The following is a 20,126-nucleotide window of genomic DNA, read 5'->3' as shown; positions in this document are numbered from 1 at the left end:
TCTCTCCTCTCAACAATATCCAATATCATCCAAACAAACAAAAGCCTGTTACAAGAGCCATGTGAGAAGAATAACAATTAGTACCTACCTAAGTCGCTGTGCGCAGACACATCATCTCCGTCATCTCTGCTCTGTCTTAAAGCAGAGACGGAGCGTTACTTTAGAAGTGTTTGAAGTGGTTTGAAATTTGTCTCGATTGTTTTATGTAATTAAATGTAATTGCAACCCACAGAGGCTCCGAGCCCGTGGGTGTGCCATCGTGCAAGTTCAAGCAGGTAAAGCAGGAAGTGGAAGCAGCCCATTCACTATATAAGTTGGGAAGTAACCGCGTTCACAGTTTAACAAATGCTTTTATTTTGAAATCAGAAATGAATACATGATAGATAGATAGAAAGAGCAAGTAAGTTCATTACTCCAATAACATGGATTAAAGTTTTATATCTGTTTATACACAAGATGTCATCCGTCATAACAAGGTGCCTCTGATTGATGACAAAGTGCTTATTTACTGTTATTTGGGAGGTAGCAAGGACAGTAAGAAACTAAAATCTTGAGGAAAAATAACAAATCAACTTTTTTTCATTATGTGTTTATATGGACATGGATTTCAATAAAGTTAACGAAAAACAGTCAAATTAATTTGATGTTGCCCAATTCGTTAGTGTCATCTCTGCCTGAGCGCTGACCTTCACAGCTGAAGAAGATACAAAACTAGCTGCAGATTTCCATTTGAGGAGGATGTTTGGCTTCACACCACAGATGTATTAAGGAAAACTGGATGTGGTACACACCAATAGACCAGTGAACTGTGCAGCCTGTGACAAAAGTGCATGAGTGCATCTTTCTTTGAATGCATGGGCTGCACATTCACACAGAGACTGACTGTGTTACTTCACATCAGGCTCCTTTAAAACATCTATAATACTGAACTGCAGGCAAAAATTCATGAGGTAAACTCGGACATCAGCACCATCCAAACTCCACCCACTTTGCAGCGCACACACACTCCACCTCCACATCATGAGGAAGATTTTAAAGTTCAGTGTAAGTGCATTCAGGGCGTCTTTTTTGCTACGGCAGAATAAAACAGTAGCTGCTGCAGCTTCGTGGTTCGGAGGGTTGTACCTTAGTGTTTTGGGCGAGACACACTGTGGAGGATTTAGCAGGTAGTAAGAAAGAGCGTCTCTCTGCAGTGTGTCTCGGACATCCATGTGACAATGTAGTGCAACCCACAGTGTCCCACAAACAAGGCTCCGACCCTCTGAGGCTGTATTCTCATCTTACAGTCGACTCAAACATCTCAAGCACAATTTCCAGCAATATTTACCTGAAATGTTTAAGCTCCAAAGATCTGGTTCCAACGTTTCCTACTGTTTTCTTCTGAAATTGGCAGGACACTGGTGCATCGTGTTTGGCAGGTCAAAGTTCAGCCAGTTTTTGCAGGAGGTAAAGCAGGAAGTGGCGAGTGGAAGCAGCATTTTAAAATCCATTCATTCTAATGGAATCACAACAACCAGTTGATTCGCTGGTGATATCGCATAAAGTTCAGCTTTGATGAACTCTGACGCACCAAGCCGTGAAGTAACCGTGTTCACTGTCAAAATAGCCGTGATATGAAAACAGGAAGAAGACGGAGGATTATATGACTCATAGGTAAAACTGTTTTGTCACATAAACTGTAAATGACCCCAAATAGAATTTACCTTTATAATGCACTTTTACATGATTTTATTTTGATACGTCCTGTTAAACGGCAAGTTTATTTTGAAAGGATTCTGTATGCTCATAGTGGATGGACAAGGCGGAAATTTGGCGGCAAATACGGTGGTACACGGTGTAGTAAGCTAACAGCAAGGATACGGAGAGTGTCTTTAAATGTCTTAAACAGTCTTTGTATCCATGGCAACAATTCAACAAACCATCAGGAAGTTCAGTGAAATTAGTCAGAGCTGTGAAATCAGTGAAATCCTGCAGCAGATAAACAATAACAAAAGCAATGATTTAAAAGTTAAATTCATTTAATTTTTTTTTTTTTAAGTTTACAAATCATTCAGGAATTGTTGATTCAACAAATTATCTTCATTGATTAATACAGAAATACTATTTCAGAGTGTGGGACAAGAGAAGTTCAATGATACTGAAACATACATGAAGAAAACACTTGAGGTAAAACAGGAAAGTGTCTGATGGTCTAAATGAGCACAAAGAGCTTCCTCTAGTGACCGTGCTCATTAACAACAGTGTTAACTCACAGCTTTTCTCTGGAGATTTTAACAACAAGCTGTAACAGACAGGGAGAAAATCAGAATCAAAAATACAGTTTTACAGTTTTCAGGCAGTAAATGGAAGAACATCAACAACAATACAAACAGTCGCATCACTTCCTGTGAGCTGCTACAGTTTCATACCATCAGGTCAAGTGCATGATGGGTAAGTCAGTAAAAGTAGACAAGCTTCTCAGCGTTATTTCATGAAGTGAACACAGTGCACGTTTCACATCTGTCTGACACAGTTTAACAAGGTGTCCTTTCAAAATAAGACTAGGTATAGATGTAGTGTATGACTGGACCGTGTATTGTTTCCACTGTAAAAGACGTAATGGAAACTGTTCCCACCAAATCATTTTGAAAGAGCCAATGGGAAAAGTCCAACACTGGACCGACCAATGGTGTAACTTCATCTCTCAGTCAGTCAGTCACAGACTTTACTGACCACTTTATTATTGGCTGGACCACATACCACTGTTGAGGTCCAGCCAATGATGGATGACAGTGTCCTGTGGCTCTTATAGTCACTTACTGAAGAAACTAAAGGGGAAAACAGTGTTTTCAGTGTCTGTGGTACAAAGTTGAATTCTGACACTTTTACTTACTTTGTGGATCAAACTGTTTCTGCTGAGTTGAAACTTTCCTCAGGAGGAATGAATAAAAAGAGTCAGAACAACAGCTGCTGTCAATCTCAGTTCACAGTAGAGGTTGATCCTTCCCCGACTTGCTGTGTTTGGTTCTCCAGGTTCTGTCTCAGGTTCTGTCTCAGGTTCTGTCTCAGGTTCAGGCCGATCCCTCGCTGCTGCAAAGAGACCAAACAAATCTGTGTTGTTCATGTAAAGAAAAAACATTTCACTAATAAACAAAACAGAACAACAGCAACAGAATAAAGTGCCACTGCTTTCTACTGGAGAGCAGTTTAAGTCAACAATACTGTTCTTCATGGGTTGTAAAGAAACTTCTACTGGATCTACTCACCAGAGACGTTGAGTCGACATTTAGCAAAGTTCCTCCCATCAGAGGTGAGGACCTGACACCTGTACAGTCCTGAGTCCTCAGTCCTCAGTCTGGACACATGAAGTCTGATTCGTCCTTCTCTGAGGACGTCTTTGTCACACTGGACTCGTCCTGAAAACTGTTCATCCTGAGACTCTGGGGACTCAACACCCTCACGTAGCTGATACAGGACTGATTCTCTGAGATCAGTAAACAGCTCACAGAAGATAATAAGGAAGTCAGGTGGAGTGTGAGGTTTGGTTGTGAAGCTCCACTCCAGTGTGATGTTGTGGTTCTCCTCTGCCTGATAGGAGCTCTGTGTCACATTCACTACAAATGTTCCTGTTGAGGAGACAGAGAGGGAAAGTGAGGAGCAGACTAACTGAGGACTTGTATCAGTTTCTAGATAATAAAGTGAAGGAGTAAACTAACCACAGACACAGGAGGTGAGTGTGAGGAGCAGCAGGATGCAGCAGATCATCTTCTCCCTGTGAGAGGAGACAGAGCTGAAGAGTCACAAACACATTTCCTGATAAAAGATGTAATTTAGAGCTTCACTGACTTCACAAGTCAAAATGTACAAAACAGCAAATAAAAAAAACAGCAGATAAAACTGACTACTACTGACTTTAACACAGGAGATCAGGGGGTTCGATTCCCGGTCAGGGATCCAGTCCGGACCCTTGTGGATATATGAACCGGTTGATAAATGGAACTGGAACAAAACATAGGTAACCCCAGAGAGAAAACTACATGATGTGGGATATATGGATGATCTGAAACCCAACATCCAGGCTGACAGAGAAACAGCTCCTAGACCAGTGTTCCCACATCCACAACATGCTACGGCAAGAGGAGCCAGGACGACAGGTCAGAGAGGGAGATCATCCTCCTCTCTCCTCTCAACAATAATAATATAATACCAGTCAGTGTGTAGCGGGTGAGGAGAACTACTACTACTAGAAACTGGGAATCTCACATGTGACTTACTCACATCAGATAATTGTGAAACAGCTCAGAATCTGGAAATCATCAATAGCTACAGTATATAAAGGGTTCAGCGGAGCATCACTTTGCTCGTCTGCTGCTCAGGATGTGTCATCTGGACAGAAGAGACTCAAGGTAATTGGTGTGTGTTATGTTGTGTTGTGTTATGTTATGTTATGTTATGTTATGTTATGTTATGTTGTGTTATGTTATGTTGTGTTGTGTTATGTTATGTTATGTTGTGTTATGATGAATCACACCGTACATTCACAAACCAAGACTCTGAGTAACAGTTAGCTGGAATACAGATGTGGAGACATGAGCGATCACGGTCATTTTCACTCTTCCCATTCTTTGCAGCCGCCATTTCTTCATGATGTTGATGGTCCTGCAGCTTGTGGCCCTGACCTCATGTGTCTGTGGTTGGTTCACACGTTCACTTCATTTCACATAAAGAAAAATGTTGAAACTAATGACGTTCTCTACATGCTCTACGTTTCTTAATGCTAACATGCTAAAGCAAGATGGTGGACGTTATATCTTCTAAACCGGTTAGAAGGTGTAACCGTGAGTATGTCAGTATGCTGGTGTTAGCATTTAGCTCAAAGCATCACAGATCATCTAGCATGGCTGTAGACTCTCAGTCTTGTTAGACTCAATATATTTTCATTTGATGATTTGCAGACAAATAACTTCCTAATAAGAAAATATATGAGAAAAGTTTGGAGATTTTCAGTCAGATGTCCAACACTGCCACATGCAAATCTGTTAGCTGATGTACTTTAGATGCTAAAGCTAAAACCTTAGCTTAAATTACTGCTTAATTTAAACACTTATTTATAGTCTGTATTAAATAGCCGACTCGTCTTTTGTACAGGAAGGATTTGTGGGATCCAATGCACAAGATCATATCTAACCATCTTTGCTGAATTTCAACACAGACACATTGTATGATTATTATTATTATTATTGTCATTATTAAGGAGCAAGTACTGATATACTATGATAGTCTTAAGGAATAACACAGGGGTTCATAAGTTGTTGCAGCCCGTGATACAACATTCAGAGCATCAGTGAACTTTGACCTCTGTCCTCTCAGGTACAGTTACACCTCGTAACGTGGCTCTACACTATCAGGCCCAGGAAAACAAGAACATCACGGTGGAATGGAGGTTCTGTACGAAGTCAACATTTCAGAGATCAGAGCACACACGCACGCACGCACGCACTCACGCACGCACGCACACACACACACACACACACACACACACACACACACACACACACACACACAGGACCAAGATTATATATAGATCAGAAATACTCAATACCTCAGGTAACAGAAGTCAGTTCAGCTCAGTGGTCGACACTACTGACTTTGGCACAGGAGATCGGGGGTTCGATTCCCGGTCAGGGATCCAGTGTGGATATATGAACCCTTAAGCAAGGCACTTGGTGCTACTGAAACCCAACATCCAGGCTGACAGAGAAACAGCTCCTAGACCAGTGTTCCCACATCCACAATATGCTACGGCAAGAGGAGCCAGGACGACAGGTCAGAGAGGGAGATCATCACTGTCGTAATGCGAGTTTTAAATCAGTTTGCGCGCTGCACGTGACGCTGCAACAATATCGAGCTGAAGAGTCGGAGTAAAGAAATGCGGAAGAGGACAACATTAAATAATCGTGTCCACGGTGTCCCCGGTCTGCGTCTGTCCCGGATCCAACACTCTCTCCTCGGCTCAGCGACCAGCATCACCCCGCTGCACGAACAGCGGGAGTCATTACACATCCATGAACTCAGCGCTGCAGCTTTCGATCCCGCTGCTTCTGTTCTCCGTGTTCACGAGGAAGATCTTTATCTTAAAAGAGGGGCGTGGAAACGTCACGTCACGTCACTGAGATCAGTCAACACAAAACGTCCTGTTTTCTAGTACAAATACACTTTCAGTCTCACTGACCGATTTTTTATGACTTCTACCTGCAATAAAGAACAACAACAACAATAAACAAACAACTGCTGTTTTCTACTGCAGTATAGGTGCAACTCTTTGTTTTCCCAACCTGCAGACAACACTCAGGGCTAATTAACCCTTCATTGGGTTAAATTACTTCATTTTTCAGGCAATATTTTTTTATTTAAAGTTAATATTTTCCTTAAACAAAAACAGCTAAACATCAGTCAGACAAGACAGTAAAGCTGCATTAGAACAGGAACATTATGGCGGATGCAACTTCAGTGGAAAAACAGGTAAAACAAAATATCATACAAAAACCATCAGAACTAGAATGACGGCCTCGTGGTTGTATCCCTCCGTCAACCGGCCAAGATGCAATAAATATGGCCACAGTCTCTCCCCCCTGAGTTACAGCATTGAATAATAGCCAGAGGTATTTTTGCATAGCATTACGAAGTGACAGTGAAGTTGACCTTTGACCTTTGACCACCAGATTCTAATCGGGTCATACGTGACCAGCAGGGGGCAGCAGAGGTTGATTCAAGTTAGAGGTCACTTCAGGTCAATTTAACAGCTGGGAATTTAGCATTGATAGTGGAAGCTTTCAAAACTGAAGTTGAAGCAAATCTGCCTAAAACTATAAACTGCTGTATTCTCCTCTGCCTTCTTCTAATCTTTTAATCTTACACTCAACATCAAAATCAATAAAAACACACAGGAAGCCCAAAGAGTGGTGTGTAGTGTTTATTCATTTATTTACCCCCCCCCCCCCCCCCACAGACACACTTCTTAATGAATCAATCAATGAAATAATTCAGCAGTAACAGTTTGATTTGAAAGGATCATTGAATTATGACATTAATCTGATTTATTAACAGAACATCTGCTTCGTCACTGTGTCAATGTTGCTGTTTTCATTCTCCACCAGTGCAGACGACTCGTTTCCTCTTTGATCACAATAATTCTGCTTTATGTTGACCCACACCTTCTCATTTACACCGTTACTGGAGACCCTACTCTGAAATCAGGAAGTAGTCTTCCGGTCTGAGTAATAACCAAAGCCATGACAGGAAATTACTGAGTTTGTGACTCATTTTTAAATCTTACATCTTCAGTATGAGCCGTTGCGGTTTAGGGGGGAGACGGACTAACTTGTTGTCAGCTGTGGTCTGTCCATTGAATTTCTTGAAAGCGACAAAACTGCAGAATATTCATCCTTTCATCTCTGTCTTCATGTGCTTACACCTCGTTGTAACTTATAAACCCTCAGTAACTTCATTTTATCGTAACGTGGCATCACAGATAGTAAATAGATTACATCTCCTAGCTAATGAGTTTTCTCAAGGAGGAAGTAATTTATTACTTTTAAGGAAAGTAAAGAGTAATGTGTCTGTTTTCTTCCTGTTACAGCCTCAAAGATGATTAAGAGGTTTTTAATTAACTGTGTGTGTCTGTGGATTTCTAGCTTTTCTCCTTCTCTGTGGACATCCTCCCATCATGCCATGCTTCCCTGGTGTTCCTCAGGGCCTTGGTTCTTTTGGGGTCCACCACCACGTAGTCCACACGTGTGCGCTCACCCCGTGGCGCTCGCTCCTCGCCACCTCCGGCCTGCTTGTTGCCGCCGCTTCCACCTTCCGCCGTGCAACGTTTCTGGTTAAACACACGCACACACACTTATGTATTGATCCATCCAAAGAATTTCAAAATAAAACTGTGGAAAAAAGATGTGATGCAGCCGATGACGAGGCAGATATACTTTCTTATCAATATATTGTACAAATTATAAATGTATAAAATATATAAATATAAAATATAAAGTATAAAAATATAAAATAAAACATGAGAGGGAATTAGTGAAGCAACTATACAACAGATGAAGAGTGTCAACAGGTATGTGAAGAGACAGTGGTGACTTGGCGCCCTCTAATGGCTAACCTCCACATTTAACATCAAATATTGGACAATGATAAGAAAATAATCCATAGAAACAAACAGGACTAAGGCAGAGAGAGAAAGAGAGAGCGGGGTTACCTGTCTTGTTGGTGTCGATTGCCCGGTGTGGAGATCCAGGTCCAGGTATTCCACCTGTTTATCGCCTCTGGCTCGCCGTAGCAACGGGCTGCTGACTCCGCCCTCTGAAGCCCGGTGCAGCATAAGCCTAAGAGACTGCACACACACACACACACACACACACACACACACACACACACACACACACACTGAGAATTTAGTACATCACAAATAGAAAATAGGAATCAAGGAAATTAAAAAGCAAATAAGGATGGAAGAAAGGGAACATACTAGATTGGAAGAAGGATGTAAGGATGTAAGGAAAGGAAGGAAGGACAGAGAGAAAGAAAACGAGGATAATAAGGATGGAAGAAAAACTGAAGGGAGGAAAAACAAAGAAAAAGAAAGGACATAAAGGATGGAGAGAAGGCAAAGTCTTTTACCGGCTCCCCAGCACTGAAACTGAGGCTGGAGGTCGTCATGGCAACGTAACTGTCGTCCGGATCGTCTGAGTCTGACGACGGGGACGAGCTGTGAGAAGAGCTTGGCCTGACGGACCGACGACTGGACGGACTGACAGACACACACAGACACAGACACACACACACACACATTTTAGTTAGTATAGTATATTAGTCAAATAATTTATTAGTTGATTGATGGCAACTGTTTTAGTGATCGATTAATACTTTAAGTAAAAGACCCAAACTTTCTGCTTTTCCTCGTCTTAACATTTTGGTAAAGTGACATTTCATCACCTTGATCACCAGGAAGTCACAGTCCAAACGATCAATCGAGGGAATAATCGACAGATTATGTTATGATGAGGTCTGAGAAATTCCAATGCACTGAATCATTTTTGTCATTGTAATATAAGTAAGTAAACACTATATAATAACACTAGTATCAATTAACCAACGATCAATTAAAAATGATCATTTCTCAGCAGAAAGCAGGTTTTTACTCTTTAGACTCACAGTTATAAGACTCCCACATGCTTTTACTTTCAAGTTTTTACACTTTTTCCTTCTAGAAAGAGTAATCTCTCTACTTCATCTACTTCAGTACCACATCTAGGTTAGTAGAATTAAATTGCAGTACTCCTTCACCACCACACGGGGGCGGCAGAGTACAACACAGCTCATTGTAACTGCACACACACATTCACACATCAAGCCGCTCTCTGACTGTGTTTTATACATTAAATATTTAAGTGTTGTTGTAAAGTGTTGTTCTGTTGACGCTGCAGTGAACCACTGAAGCGCTACTCCTGTGCCTCACCACTTACTCTCGCGTGAAGGTTCGAGTGACAGGTGAGCGGACAGGGGGCGGGACTTCCTGCCAGTCCTGCTGCACTGGAGCGATGTCGAGGGGAGCTGGTTTCACTGGGGGAGAGAGAGAGAGAGAGAGAGAAATATCACTTCTCAGTTTACCACAGAAGTAAAGAAGCTTTATGCCAAAAAAAACAGTCAGTTTCATCTGTGCATTTAGGGGATTTTTACTTTCCAAGCTCTGGATTTTTGGAATAACTTCCCGCTTTAGTCATTTATAAAACACCCCAGATAAAAGCAAGAAAATGGACAGATGGATGGATGGATGGATGGAGTACAAAATGGCTGATATGCTAAGACTCTGTTTGGTAGATCAGGAAAAGATCGGAGGGTCGACATTGACGTCTCACATGGGGTGACAAGTCTTTATCTGCAGGTAAACCATTTGATTTGTTGTTGTTTTTTTGACTCTGTAAGAATTTGGGACCTTTCCTTTCATCTTTTTACCCATAAAATAAACTAAAACTGTGCAAATTAAGAGAGAATCTGAAACCATAAAAGGCCTATCAGGAGGATGCAGTGTAACATGGGCAATACAGAGCCAAGTCCTGCAAGTATGGATGAGTCAAACCTGTCCCCCCCCACAAGACGAGGCAAACTAAGGCACTAATGAGGGACAAGCAGATGATTGTAGTTGGACAAACACAGGTCCAGGCTCTTACATGAGGTGGGAGTCCTAATCTAACACTATAAAAATACATATAAAACAATAATGAAGCATTTTGGACAGAGATTGGTAAACCATCAGATTCGTCATTGCCAAAGTGTCCTCATCTGACTTAAGACATAAGTTAAGTAAAAAAATTTAAAAAAGACTAATGAGACTTATTATGTTGGCCAATAAAAGCTCTTCACAGGAAGTAAAACGTGAAATGAAGCAGAAGTGTTTTGAGTGAAACTTTATTCATATTTAATGTGAAGGTTTCTATAAGCTACAGGTCTATATATGGCACTGTGTGTTTGAGTGTGTGTGACTGTCATGCCTTTGTACTGCAGCCTTGTTGAGCAAAGTGGAGGCGGGTAAATAATTAAAACTGAGAGAGGCTGAGGGGGAACAAGGAAGACGAGAAATGAGTAACGGACAGAGACACAGAGTGAAGAATGTGGAGATCGACTGTTTCGGGAACAGAAACAGACGCGTTCGCAGACACTTTCTGTGACTTTCTGTGATCGTTTCATTAACCAAAGAGGTTTTATTATCTGAAACCGCAAATAATCAAAGCGTTAAAGTGTTTTTCTGATTGAACAAACAAAGAAAGAATATGTTTTACTGTGTCCGACAGGATCCAGTGACTATTTTGTGTTAGAAAGTGAGCCAAAAGTATTGATGGAAGACAAGAACGTAGACTTGGTTTCCATGTTTCAGCGTCCTGTCTATATGTAGCTCCTACCAAACCAAAGAAACATCTCGATAAGATTTGGGAACAGTTGTATTTATTTAAGTCTGTGATGTGGATGTAAATCAGATGAACATACTTCCTAGGGTAGGTAGGATCCTTGGTGGAGGAACATGAGCTGTACATTATTCCTATTGAAAGGGTTTTAATATTTGCCAAAACAGTCTTGAATAAAGATTTATTTCTTGTTGAGTTTTTATGTATCAGTAAAGGTGGTATTAGTACCTCTCGTTTTATGTTTCGGCTCGCCAGCAGTCTGTCCGTCGCGACTCTCCACGGGCTGAGTACCACCGATCCCTGCAGTGACACACAACATCATAAAGAAGAGAAAATCAAGAAGAATTGTTACTGTTAACATGTAGAAAATTACATTTTCATGAACCATGAGTGACAGAAATCTCATTGTTAAGTGATAATTGTAAAATTGTAAACCTCTTTAGACATTGTACACATTGTATTTCTGTCCAATTTGATTAAGTTTAATGTGATAATGTGATTTCGGTTGCTGTTCTCTGCTTATATAAAAGTCTCTGTGGTGCAATCGGTTAGCGCATTCGGCTGTTAACTGAAAGGTTGGTGGTTCAAGCCCACCCAGGGACGTTTTACACTTAAATTAACAAAGACATGTTATTTATAATGAAAAACCGACCTTCTGCGATGACAGGTAAGGGTAAGACAAACCCCAAATAACAAACACTTAGTGAATTTTGGTTTTTAGAGGTCGGGAAGAAACCTGATTAATGACAAGCCTGAGATTGGAGATCAAGGCCACGCCCCCTCAGCATGAGCATGTCTCTGTGGCGCAATCGGTTAGCGCATTCGGCTGTTAACCGAAAGGTTGGTGGTTCGAGCCCACCCAGGGACGTTTTACACTTAAATAAACAAGGACACATCATCTAAATGAGACCCTTCATGTCTTTGATGGGAAGGGAGGACTTAATGAACCTCACTGCAAAAATATAAACGTCGAAGAGTAAATAGGATATATTACCATTGTTGATGTACTCAATGGTACAAAGTTATACCTTCAACAACTCTAAACAATAAAGTTTCCATGTTTTACACAAAAAATTTCAGTTTTGAAAGGACAAGCAGAAACCTGATTAATGACAAGCCTGAGGTCTAGAAAGAATCAACGATACTAGAAATAACAAATTTAGGTGGGTGGAGATTCGAAATCGAGGCCACACACCCTTTAAGCTACACACGTCTCTGTGGCGCAATCGGTTAGCGCGTTAGCGAGAATTCGAGGCCACACCCCCTTTAAGCTAAACACGTCTCTGTGGCGCAATCGGTTAGCGCGTTCGGCTGTTAACCGAAAGGTTGGTGGTTCAAGCCCACCCAGGGACGTTTTACACTTAAATTAACAACGACATGTTATTTGGAATGAAAAACCGACCTTCTGTGATGAAAGGTAAGGGTAAGAGAAACCCCAAATAACAAACACTCAGTGAATTTAGGTTTTTAGAGGACAGGCAGAAACCTAATAAATGACAAGCCTGAGCTTCGATATCGAGGCCACGCCCCCTCAAGTTGAGCATGTCTCTGTGGCGCAATCAGTTAGCGCATTCGGCTGTTAACCGAAAGGTTGGTGGTTCAAGCCCACCCAGGGACGATTTAAACTTAAATAAACAAGGACAAGCATGTCTCTGTGGCGCAATCGGTTAGCGCGTTCGGCTGTTAACCAAAAGGTTGGTGGTTCAAGCCCACCCAGGGACGTTTCAGGCTTAAATTAACAACGACATGTTATTTGGAATGAAAATCCTTCTTTCTGCGATGACAGGTAAGGGTAAGTGAAACCCCAAATAACAAACACTTAGTGAATTTTGGTTTTTAGAGGACAGGCAGAAACCTGATTAATGACAAGCCTGAGATTGGAGATCGAGGCCACGCCCCCTCAGCATGAGCATGTCTCTGTGGCGCAATCGGTTAGCGCATTCGGCTGTTAACCGAAAGGTTGGTGGTTCGAACCCACCCAGGGACGATTTACACTTAAATAAACAAGGACACATCATCTAAATGAGACCCTTCATGTCTTTGATGGGAAGGGAGGACTTAATGAACCTCACTGCAAAAATATAAACGTCGAAGAGTAAATAGGATATATTACCATTGTTGATGTACTCAATGGTACAACAACAATAAAGTTTCCATGTTTTACACAAAAAATTTCAGTTTTGAAAGGACAAGCAGAAACCTGATTAATGACAAGCCTGAGGTCTAGAAAGAATCAACGATACTAGAAATAACAAATTTTGGTGGGTGGAGATTGGAGATCAAGGCCACGCCCCCTTTAGCTAAACAAGTCTCTGTGGCGCAATCGGTTAGCGCGTTCGGCTGTTAACCGAAAGGTTGGTGGTTCAAGCCCACCCAGGGACGATTTACACTTAAACAAGGACACATCATCTAAATGAGAACCTTCATGTCTATGATGGCAATGGAGGACTTAATGAACCTCACTGCAAAAATATAGACATCAAAGAGTAAGTAGGAGATATTACCATTATTGATGTACTCAATGGTACAAAGTTATACCTTCAACAACTCTAAACAATAAAGTCTCCATGTTTTACACATAACAAAAAATGTAAGGAGCGGCGACTGAATTTAGGAAGCAGCGTTATTTTACTAAAAGTCTAACACTCAGCCAATGTTAGGTTTTAGAGGACAGGCAGAAACCTGATTAATGACAAGCCTGAGGTCTAGAAGGAATCAATTATACAACCCCCCCCCCAACAAATGCAGGTGGGTGGAGATTCGAAATTTAGGCCACACCCCCTTTAAGCTACACAGGTCTCTGTGGCGCAATCGGTTAGCGCGTTCGGCTGTTAACCGAAAGGTTGGTGGTTCAAGCCCACCCAGGGACGTTTTACACTTAAATTAACAACGACATGTTATTTGGAATGAAAAACCGACCTTCTGTGATGAAAGGTAAGGGTAAGAGAAACCCCAAATAACAAACACTCAGTGAATTTTGTTTTTTAGAGGATGGGCAGAAACCTAATTAATGACAAGCCTGAGCTTCGATATCGAGGCCACGCCCCCTCAATATGAACACGTCTCTGTGGCGCAATCGGCTAGCGCATTCGGCTGTTAACCGAAAGGTTGGTGGTTCGAGCCCACCCAGGGACGTTTTACACATAATCTGACAAAGATACATCATCAAGATGAAAAAGGAAAGTTGTATGAACATCAGAGCAAAACCATGAATGCCAAAGACTAAATAGGAGACATTATCAGTGGTGATTTACTCAATGCTTCAAAGTTATACCTTCAACAACTCAAACTAGGACAGTTTTGGTGTTTTACACACAACAAAAAGTCAATAAATTGACAGATAAATTCAGGAAGTACGGTTATGTATCTAATAATGACCCTCAATGAATTTAGTTTTTTTAGAGGACAGGCAGAAACCTGATTAATGATAAGCCCGAGTTCGAGAAGGAAACAGTGGTACTAAAAACAATCACAAATGCAGGTGGGTGGAGATTAGAGATCAAGGCCACGCCCCCTTTAGCTAAACATGTCTCTGTGGCGCAATCGGTTAGCGCATTCGGCTGTTAACCGAAAGGTTGGTGGTTCAAGCCCACCCAGGGACGTTTCAGGCTTAAATTAACAACGACATGTTATTTATAATTAAAAACCTACTTTCTGTGATGAAGGGTAAGAGAAACCCCAAGTAACAAACACTCAGTGAATTTTGGTTTTTAGAGGATGGGCAGAAACCTAATTAATTACAAGCCTGACGTCTGGAAGGAATCAATTATACAAACCCCCCCCCTCCACAAATGCAGGTGGGTGGAGATTAGAAATCGAGGCCACACCCCCTTTAAGCTACACAAGTCTCTGTGGCGCAATCGGTTAGCGCGTTCGGCTGTTAACCGAAAGGTTGGTGGTTCGAGCCCACCCAGGGACGATTTACACTTAAATAAACAAAGACATGTTATTTATAATGAAAAACCGACCTTCTGCGATGACAGGTAAGGGTAAGAGAAACCCCAAATAACAAACACTTAGTGAATTTTGTTTTTTAGAGGTGGTAGAAACCTGATTAATGACAAGCGTGAGATTGGAGATCAAGGCCACGCCCCCTCAACATGACCATGTCTTTGTGGCGCAATCGGTTAGCGCGTTCGGCTGTTAACCGAAAGGTTGGTGGTTCAAGCCCACCCAGGGACGTTTTACACTTAAATTAACAACGACATGTTATTTGGAATGAAAAACCGACCTTCTGTGATGAAAGGTAAGGGTAAGAGAAACCCCAAATAACAAACACTCAGTGAATTTTGTTTTTTAGAGGACGGGCAGAAACCTAATTAATGACAAGCCTGAGCTTCGATATCGAGGCCACGCCCCCTCAATATGAACACGTCTCTGTGGCGCAATCGGTTAGCGCATTCGGCTGTTAACCGAAAGGTTGGTGGTTCGAGCCCACCCAGGGACGATTTACACATAATCTGACAAAGATACATCATCAAGATGAAAAAGGAAAGTTGTATGAACATCAGAGCAAAACCATGAATGCCAAAGACTAAATAGGAGACATTATCAGTGGTGATTTACTCAATGCTTCAAAGTTATACCTTCAACAACTCAAACTAGGACAGTTTTGGTGTTTTACACAAAACAAAAAGTCAATAAATTGACAGATAAATTCAGGAAGTACGGTTATGTATCTAATAATGACCCTCAATGAATTTAGTTTTTTTAAAGGACAGGCAGAAACCTGATTAATGATAAGCCCGAGTTCGAGAAGGAAACAGTGGTACTAAAAACAATCACAAATGCAGGTGGGTGGAGATTAGAGATCAAGGCCACGCCCCCTTTAGCTAAACATGTCTCTGTGGCGCAATCGGTTAGCGCATTCGGCTGTTAACCGAAAGGTTGGTGGTTCAAGCCCACCCAGGGACGTTTCAGGCTTAAATTAACAACGACATGTTATTTATAATTAAAAACCTACTTTCTGTGATGAAGGGTAAGAGAAACCCCAAGTAACAAACACTCAGTGAATTTTGGTTTTTAGAGGATGGGCAGAAACCTAATTAATAACAAGCCTGACGTCTGGAAGGAATCAATTATACAAACCCCCCCCCTCCACAAATGCAGGTGGGTGGAGATTAGAAATCGAGGCCACACCCCCTTTAAGCTACACAAGTCTCTGTGGCGCAATCGGTTAGCGCGTTCGGCTGTTAACCGAAAGGTTGGTGGTTCAAGCCCACCCAGGGACGATTTACACTTAAATAAACAAGGACACATCATCTAGATGAGACTCTTCATGTCTGTGATGGCAATGGAGGACTTAATGAACCTCACTGCAAAAATATAGACGTCAAAGAGTAAATAGGAGATATTACCATTATTGATGTACTCAATGGTACAAAGTTATACCTTCAACAACTCTAAACAATAAAGTTTCCATGTTCTACACATAACAAAAAATTTAAGGAGTGGCGATTGAATTCAGGAAGCAGCTTTATTTTACTAAAAGTCTTAGAAATAACAAATGCAGGTGGGTGGAGATTGGCGATGGAGGCCACACCCCCTCAGTATGAGCATGTCTTTGTGGCACAATCGGTTAGCGCATTCGGCTGTTAACCGAAAGGTTGGTGGTTCGAGCCCACCCAGGGACGTTTTACACATAAACTGACAAAGATACATCATCAAGATGAATAAGGAAGGGTGTATGAACATCAGAGCAAAACCATGAATGCCAAAGACTAAATAGGAGACTTTATCAGTGGTGATTTACTCAATGCTTCAAAGTTATACCTTCAACAACTCTAACTAAGACAGTTTTGGTGTTTTACACACAACAAAAAGTCAATGAATTTACAGATAAATTCAGGAAGTAGCATTATATAACTTATATGATGACCCTCAAAGAATTTTTTTTTTTTAGAGGACAGGCAGAAACCTGATTAATGACAAGCCCGAGTTCGAGAAGGAAACACTGGTACTAAAAACAATCAAAAGTGCAGGTGGGTGGAGATTAGAGATCGAGGCCACGCCGCTTTTAGCTAAACACATCTCTGTGGCGCAATAGATTAGTGCTTTCGGCTGTTAACCGAAAGGTTGGTGGTTCGAGCCCACCCAGGGATGTTTCAGGCTGAAATTAACAACAACATGTTATTTGGAATGAAAAACCTACTTTCTGCGATGACAGATAAGGGTAAGAGAAACCCCAAATAACAAACACTCAGTGAATTTTGGTTTTTAGAGGACGGGCAGAAACCTGATTAATGACAAGCCTGACGTCTGGAAGGAATCAAACACGTCTCTGTGGCGCAATCGGTTAGCGCGTTCGGCTGTTAACCGAAAGGTTGGTGGTTCAAGCCCACCCAGGGACGTTTTAGACTTAACCTGACAAAGATACATCATCAAGAATTAAAAACCTACTCTAGTTAACTAGTTTTATTGATGGTTCCAGATATGGAACTATGAAGAAATTAAACATCCAGTCACATGGGGTTATCCATAAATTCCTGATATATATTGTATTCACCTCTGCGTTGTGGTTTGAGGTTGCGGTGGATCGGAGGGGGCACTGCTTCGACCTCTTTTCCGCTGGCAGTGTTTGAGGTATTCCTCCAGAGCGGCGGGGTCAGGGGAGCGACCGGAGTCATGGTGGAGTTACGGAAGCCCATGTGGATGGGTGGAGGTACTTGCCTCCCCAGGGTTGCCAGGTCAACTGTGGCAGCGATGGGGTGATTGGGAAGGGAAGGGTTGAGGGGCGTCATGGGGACGTAGTTGCCATCTTGGAGTTGGATATAGGAGTCAGAGGGAGGAGCTGGAGGCACCCTGGAAGGGAAGAAGAAATTATTGACGTTTCTTGGGGAGGAAATCCAGCGATCCCTGACGGGTTCTACTGCTCGTTCATGCGGTTCTGGCTGAATCTGAGAATGTTCCACAATTGTTTAAATGGATCTTTAAGTGGAATCTTGAGCTCATCAGATTTTTATGTTGTTCTTCCGGGATCTTTGAGGAGATTTTGAGGCTCTAAGAGGGTTTTAGATGTTTTTTGGGGGGATTTCAGTGTTCCTCTAAGTGGATTCTGATGGATCTGAAAGGTACTACAAGAGGTGATGTCTCTATATATGGGTCCATGAGGGTGAAACCTGATTATTGACAAGTCTGAGGCCTAGAATTAAGCAATGACAGGTGAATGGAGATTGGAAATTGAGGCCACACCCCCTTCCAGCCCAACTCGTCTCTGTGGCGCAATTGGTTAGCGCGTTCGGCTGTTAACCGAAAGGTTGGTGGTTCAAGCCCACCCAGGGACGTTTTACACTTAAATTAACAAGGATACACCATGTGGAATAAAAAAACCTACTTTCTGTGGTGAGAGGTAACAGTTAGAGAAACCCAAAGTAAAGTGCAATAGCTAATATGCTTGAAAGAAATGAGAGTCTTGCTAACACTTGATGTACCTACATTTCAATTAAGACAAGTCGTACAGTTGGAAGGAAAATCCTCTTTAAAACGTTAACAAATTCTCATCATATCATGTATGTTCTGACTAACCTCGGTGCAACAGGAGGCTCAGTGGTGGCAGCACTCATGGGAACGTAGTTTTCATCCACATCATCATCTTCGGAGCAAACACTACCCAGCGGTACCATGCCCTTATTAAACTGAGAGAGAGAGAGAAAGATCAAGAAACCAAGAGTTAACAGAATTGGACTTTTCGGATAAAATACAACATATGGAACGGAAGAAAATAAATTCTTTTCAAGAATATAGTGTTTTATTCTTTAAATTTTCAAACTTTCCACTTACAAAGTAACTGTTGAAGCTCTCGCTGAAGTCAAACATGCTCGCTCTGTCAGACAGCGACCGAGGGGTGTAAAAAGACTCACAACCTGAAACACAAGAGCACAAACACTAATATAGACAGTAAACCAACTGTGTGTGGCTCAGGAACAAACACTGGGTAATCATTTTTTACCGAAACAGGCCTGGGAAAAAACCCCTCTTTGTTCTGTTGTGGGGCAAAGTTCTCGTCTTATGAATGAAACTAATGCCGATCAAATTATGGTACAAACAGGAACAAATTGTTTCCGCTGTAAGGATATAATCCATCCACGCTGCCACGTCTGCACAATAAAGCCTCTTTATAACTATAGTGCTCTCTGATCTCTGACGTACCGGGTATTAAACTCTCTGCTGCAGCCTCCTACTGGGATTTCACAGCCACTGAAACTAAATACTGATTTGTCAACATTAGATTATTTCCTTTTACTTACTTACAATGCTACTGAGGGCCAAATACACTACGTACAGAAAGACTTTCCTCTATAAGAAGTCCTTTCAGTTTGTGTCTCTGGTCATTATTTTAAATGATTTAGACTTTTGCATTGATGATTACATTTAAGTCAACAATATTATACACTAAATAAAAATAATATACGATTGCTTGCTTGTCAGGGTGTCGTCAACAGTTAGGTGTTGACAAAAGGCTGATTTGGTTTTTCAGTGTTTTACTCTTTAATTTTTGCGATTTTTCTTTTTTCTTTCTTTTTAAATTTAAAAAAATGGGAATGAAAGCCCAGGGCTAGCTAGCAGTAGATATATAAATATATATATATTTAGCTTTATTAGCTTGCACTGCTCAAGCTCACAAAATAAGACATTTGTTTAATATTAACAATTCATTTAATTGCAGTGAAGAAACCACACAGAGTTATCACCCGACTCTGCAGCTCTCTAAAGCCTTTTAGCCTCTTTTAGCTCATTGTTTTGGTTTTTACAGCAAATGTTTGGTTAAGTTTCACAACTCTCACAAACTTCAGTTCCAGACATGGCGGACAGCTGTTTCCAGCAAATTAAACTCTGATAAACCAACTGAAGACGAACAGAGTCTCGCTGGTGAACAAAGCGGTGGATTTAGCAGCTAAAGAGACAGATAACTTTCTCTGGAGTTAGTGGAAAACCCAAAAAAAGCTAAAATAAAATACAGTGAATGTCATTTGTTTAGTCTGTGCAAAAATGTGAATTATGTGCCCGACTATTTCTTGGAAGTCTCTTGAGAAATAAGTAGATTTCCAAAAGTGTGGAACCATTCCTTTAAAACGACGTCTTTAAAGAAAGATAAGCCAGGACACACTGTCCTCCTCTCACCTGTCTGCGTACGTCCTGGTATAGTGACAGTGTTGCTCCTCGGCAGGCCTCCACCTCCTCCTT

The 20,126-nt window shown here is 41.5% G+C and overlaps 2 protein-coding genes and 19 non-coding genes across 24 annotated transcripts in view; 19 read left to right on the top strand and 2 right to left on the bottom strand.

Moving 5' to 3' along the window:
- Positions 1–2,000: 2,000 nt before the first annotated feature.
- LOC130164048 (programmed cell death 1 ligand 1-like) lies at positions 2,001–6,103 on the bottom strand. 4 transcript variants are annotated; one of them, XM_056368435.1, is made up of 5 exons: positions 5,582–6,103; positions 3,696–3,751; positions 3,246–3,605; positions 2,873–3,069; positions 2,001–2,281 (listed from the first exon to the last, which is right to left on the bottom strand). In XM_056368435.1, the coding sequence occupies exons 2-4, from the start codon at positions 3,742–3,744 to the stop codon at positions 2,912–2,914; spliced, it is 567 nt and encodes a 188-aa protein (XP_056224410.1). In that variant the 5' UTR covers positions 3,745–3,751; positions 5,582–6,103; the 3' UTR covers positions 2,001–2,281; positions 2,873–2,911. The 4 variants fall into 4 exon arrangements, with proteins under 4 accessions (XP_056224410.1, XP_056224408.1, XP_056224411.1 ...); XM_056368433.1 differs by having other exon boundaries at positions 2,001–3,069; XM_056368436.1 differs by having other exon boundaries at positions 2,001–3,066.
- Positions 6,104–6,969: 866 nt separating this feature from the next.
- LOC130164943 (GRB2-associated-binding protein 1-like) overlaps positions 6,970–20,126 on the bottom strand; it is a 20,627-nt gene continuing 7,470 nt past the window's right edge. Inside the window, exons 5-13 of the mRNA XM_056369952.1 lie at positions 20,064–20,126; positions 18,723–18,805; positions 18,468–18,577; positions 17,449–17,744; positions 11,172–11,243; positions 9,507–9,603; positions 8,662–8,791; positions 8,240–8,374; positions 6,970–7,858 (exon numbers count right to left, since the gene is read on the bottom strand). The exon at positions 20,064–20,126 is cut by the window's right edge and continues 578 nt beyond it. Of these exons, the coding sequence (XP_056225927.1) occupies positions 7,670–7,858; positions 8,240–8,374; positions 8,662–8,791; positions 9,507–9,603; positions 11,172–11,243; positions 17,449–17,744; positions 18,468–18,577; positions 18,723–18,805; positions 20,064–20,126 (1,175 nt within the window). The 3' untranslated portion in view covers positions 6,970–7,669. The remainder of the gene's footprint in view (positions 7,859–8,239; positions 8,375–8,661; positions 8,792–9,506; positions 9,604–11,171; positions 11,244–17,448; positions 17,745–18,467; positions 18,578–18,722; positions 18,806–20,063) is intronic.
- trnan-guu (transfer RNA asparagine (anticodon GUU)) lies at positions 11,473–11,546 on the top strand. The gene has a single exon. It is a non-coding gene; the product is annotated as a tRNA-Asn (tRNA).
- Positions 11,738–11,811, top strand: trnan-guu (transfer RNA asparagine (anticodon GUU)). The gene has a single exon. It is a non-coding gene; the product is annotated as a tRNA-Asn (tRNA).
- Positions 12,223–12,296, top strand: trnan-guu (transfer RNA asparagine (anticodon GUU)). The gene has a single exon. It is a non-coding gene; the product is annotated as a tRNA-Asn (tRNA).
- On the top strand, positions 12,488–12,561 carry trnan-guu (transfer RNA asparagine (anticodon GUU)). The gene has a single exon. It is a non-coding gene; the product is annotated as a tRNA-Asn (tRNA).
- Positions 12,592–12,665, top strand: trnan-guu (transfer RNA asparagine (anticodon GUU)). Its single transcript has one exon. It is a non-coding gene; the product is annotated as a tRNA-Asn (tRNA).
- On the top strand, positions 12,857–12,930 carry trnan-guu (transfer RNA asparagine (anticodon GUU)). The gene has a single exon. It is a non-coding gene; the product is annotated as a tRNA-Asn (tRNA).
- On the top strand, positions 13,252–13,325 carry trnan-guu (transfer RNA asparagine (anticodon GUU)). Its single transcript has one exon. It is a non-coding gene; the product is annotated as a tRNA-Asn (tRNA).
- trnan-guu (transfer RNA asparagine (anticodon GUU)) lies at positions 13,740–13,813 on the top strand. The gene has a single exon. It is a non-coding gene; the product is annotated as a tRNA-Asn (tRNA).
- Positions 14,005–14,078, top strand: trnan-guu (transfer RNA asparagine (anticodon GUU)). The gene has a single exon. It is a non-coding gene; the product is annotated as a tRNA-Asn (tRNA).
- On the top strand, positions 14,472–14,545 carry trnan-guu (transfer RNA asparagine (anticodon GUU)). Its single transcript has one exon. It is a non-coding gene; the product is annotated as a tRNA-Asn (tRNA).
- On the top strand, positions 14,789–14,862 carry trnan-guu (transfer RNA asparagine (anticodon GUU)). Its single transcript has one exon. It is a non-coding gene; the product is annotated as a tRNA-Asn (tRNA).
- On the top strand, positions 15,052–15,125 carry trnan-guu (transfer RNA asparagine (anticodon GUU)). Its single transcript has one exon. It is a non-coding gene; the product is annotated as a tRNA-Asn (tRNA).
- On the top strand, positions 15,317–15,390 carry trnan-guu (transfer RNA asparagine (anticodon GUU)). The gene has a single exon. It is a non-coding gene; the product is annotated as a tRNA-Asn (tRNA).
- Positions 15,784–15,857, top strand: trnan-guu (transfer RNA asparagine (anticodon GUU)). The gene has a single exon. It is a non-coding gene; the product is annotated as a tRNA-Asn (tRNA).
- On the top strand, positions 16,101–16,174 carry trnan-guu (transfer RNA asparagine (anticodon GUU)). The gene has a single exon. It is a non-coding gene; the product is annotated as a tRNA-Asn (tRNA).
- On the top strand, positions 16,503–16,576 carry trnan-guu (transfer RNA asparagine (anticodon GUU)). The gene has a single exon. It is a non-coding gene; the product is annotated as a tRNA-Asn (tRNA).
- On the top strand, positions 16,972–17,045 carry trnan-guu (transfer RNA asparagine (anticodon GUU)). Its single transcript has one exon. It is a non-coding gene; the product is annotated as a tRNA-Asn (tRNA).
- Positions 17,220–17,293, top strand: trnan-guu (transfer RNA asparagine (anticodon GUU)). The gene has a single exon. It is a non-coding gene; the product is annotated as a tRNA-Asn (tRNA).
- Positions 18,153–18,226, top strand: trnan-guu (transfer RNA asparagine (anticodon GUU)). Its single transcript has one exon. It is a non-coding gene; the product is annotated as a tRNA-Asn (tRNA).

Source organism: Seriola aureovittata, chromosome 23 (genome assembly GCF_021018895.1).
Source record: "Seriola aureovittata isolate HTS-2021-v1 ecotype China chromosome 23, ASM2101889v1, whole genome shotgun sequence".
Lineage (NCBI taxonomy): Eukaryota > Metazoa > Chordata > Actinopteri > Carangiformes > Carangidae > Seriola > Seriola aureovittata.
This window is presented reverse-complemented; position numbering and strand designations above follow the sequence as displayed.

Coding starts and splice junctions, on each gene's coding strand:
- LOC130164048 (XM_056368433.1), bottom strand. CDS start 3,744: ATGATCTGCTGCATCCTGCTGCTCCTCACACTCACCTCCTGTGTCTGT. Junction 3,606..3,695: donor ACTCACCTCCTGTGTCTGTG/GTTAGTTTACTC, acceptor TCTCCTCAACAG/GAACATTTGTAGTGAATGTG. Junction 3,070..3,245: donor ATGTCGACTCAACGTCTCTG/GTGAGTAGATCC, acceptor GTCTCTTTGCAG/CAGCGAGGGATCGGCCTGAA.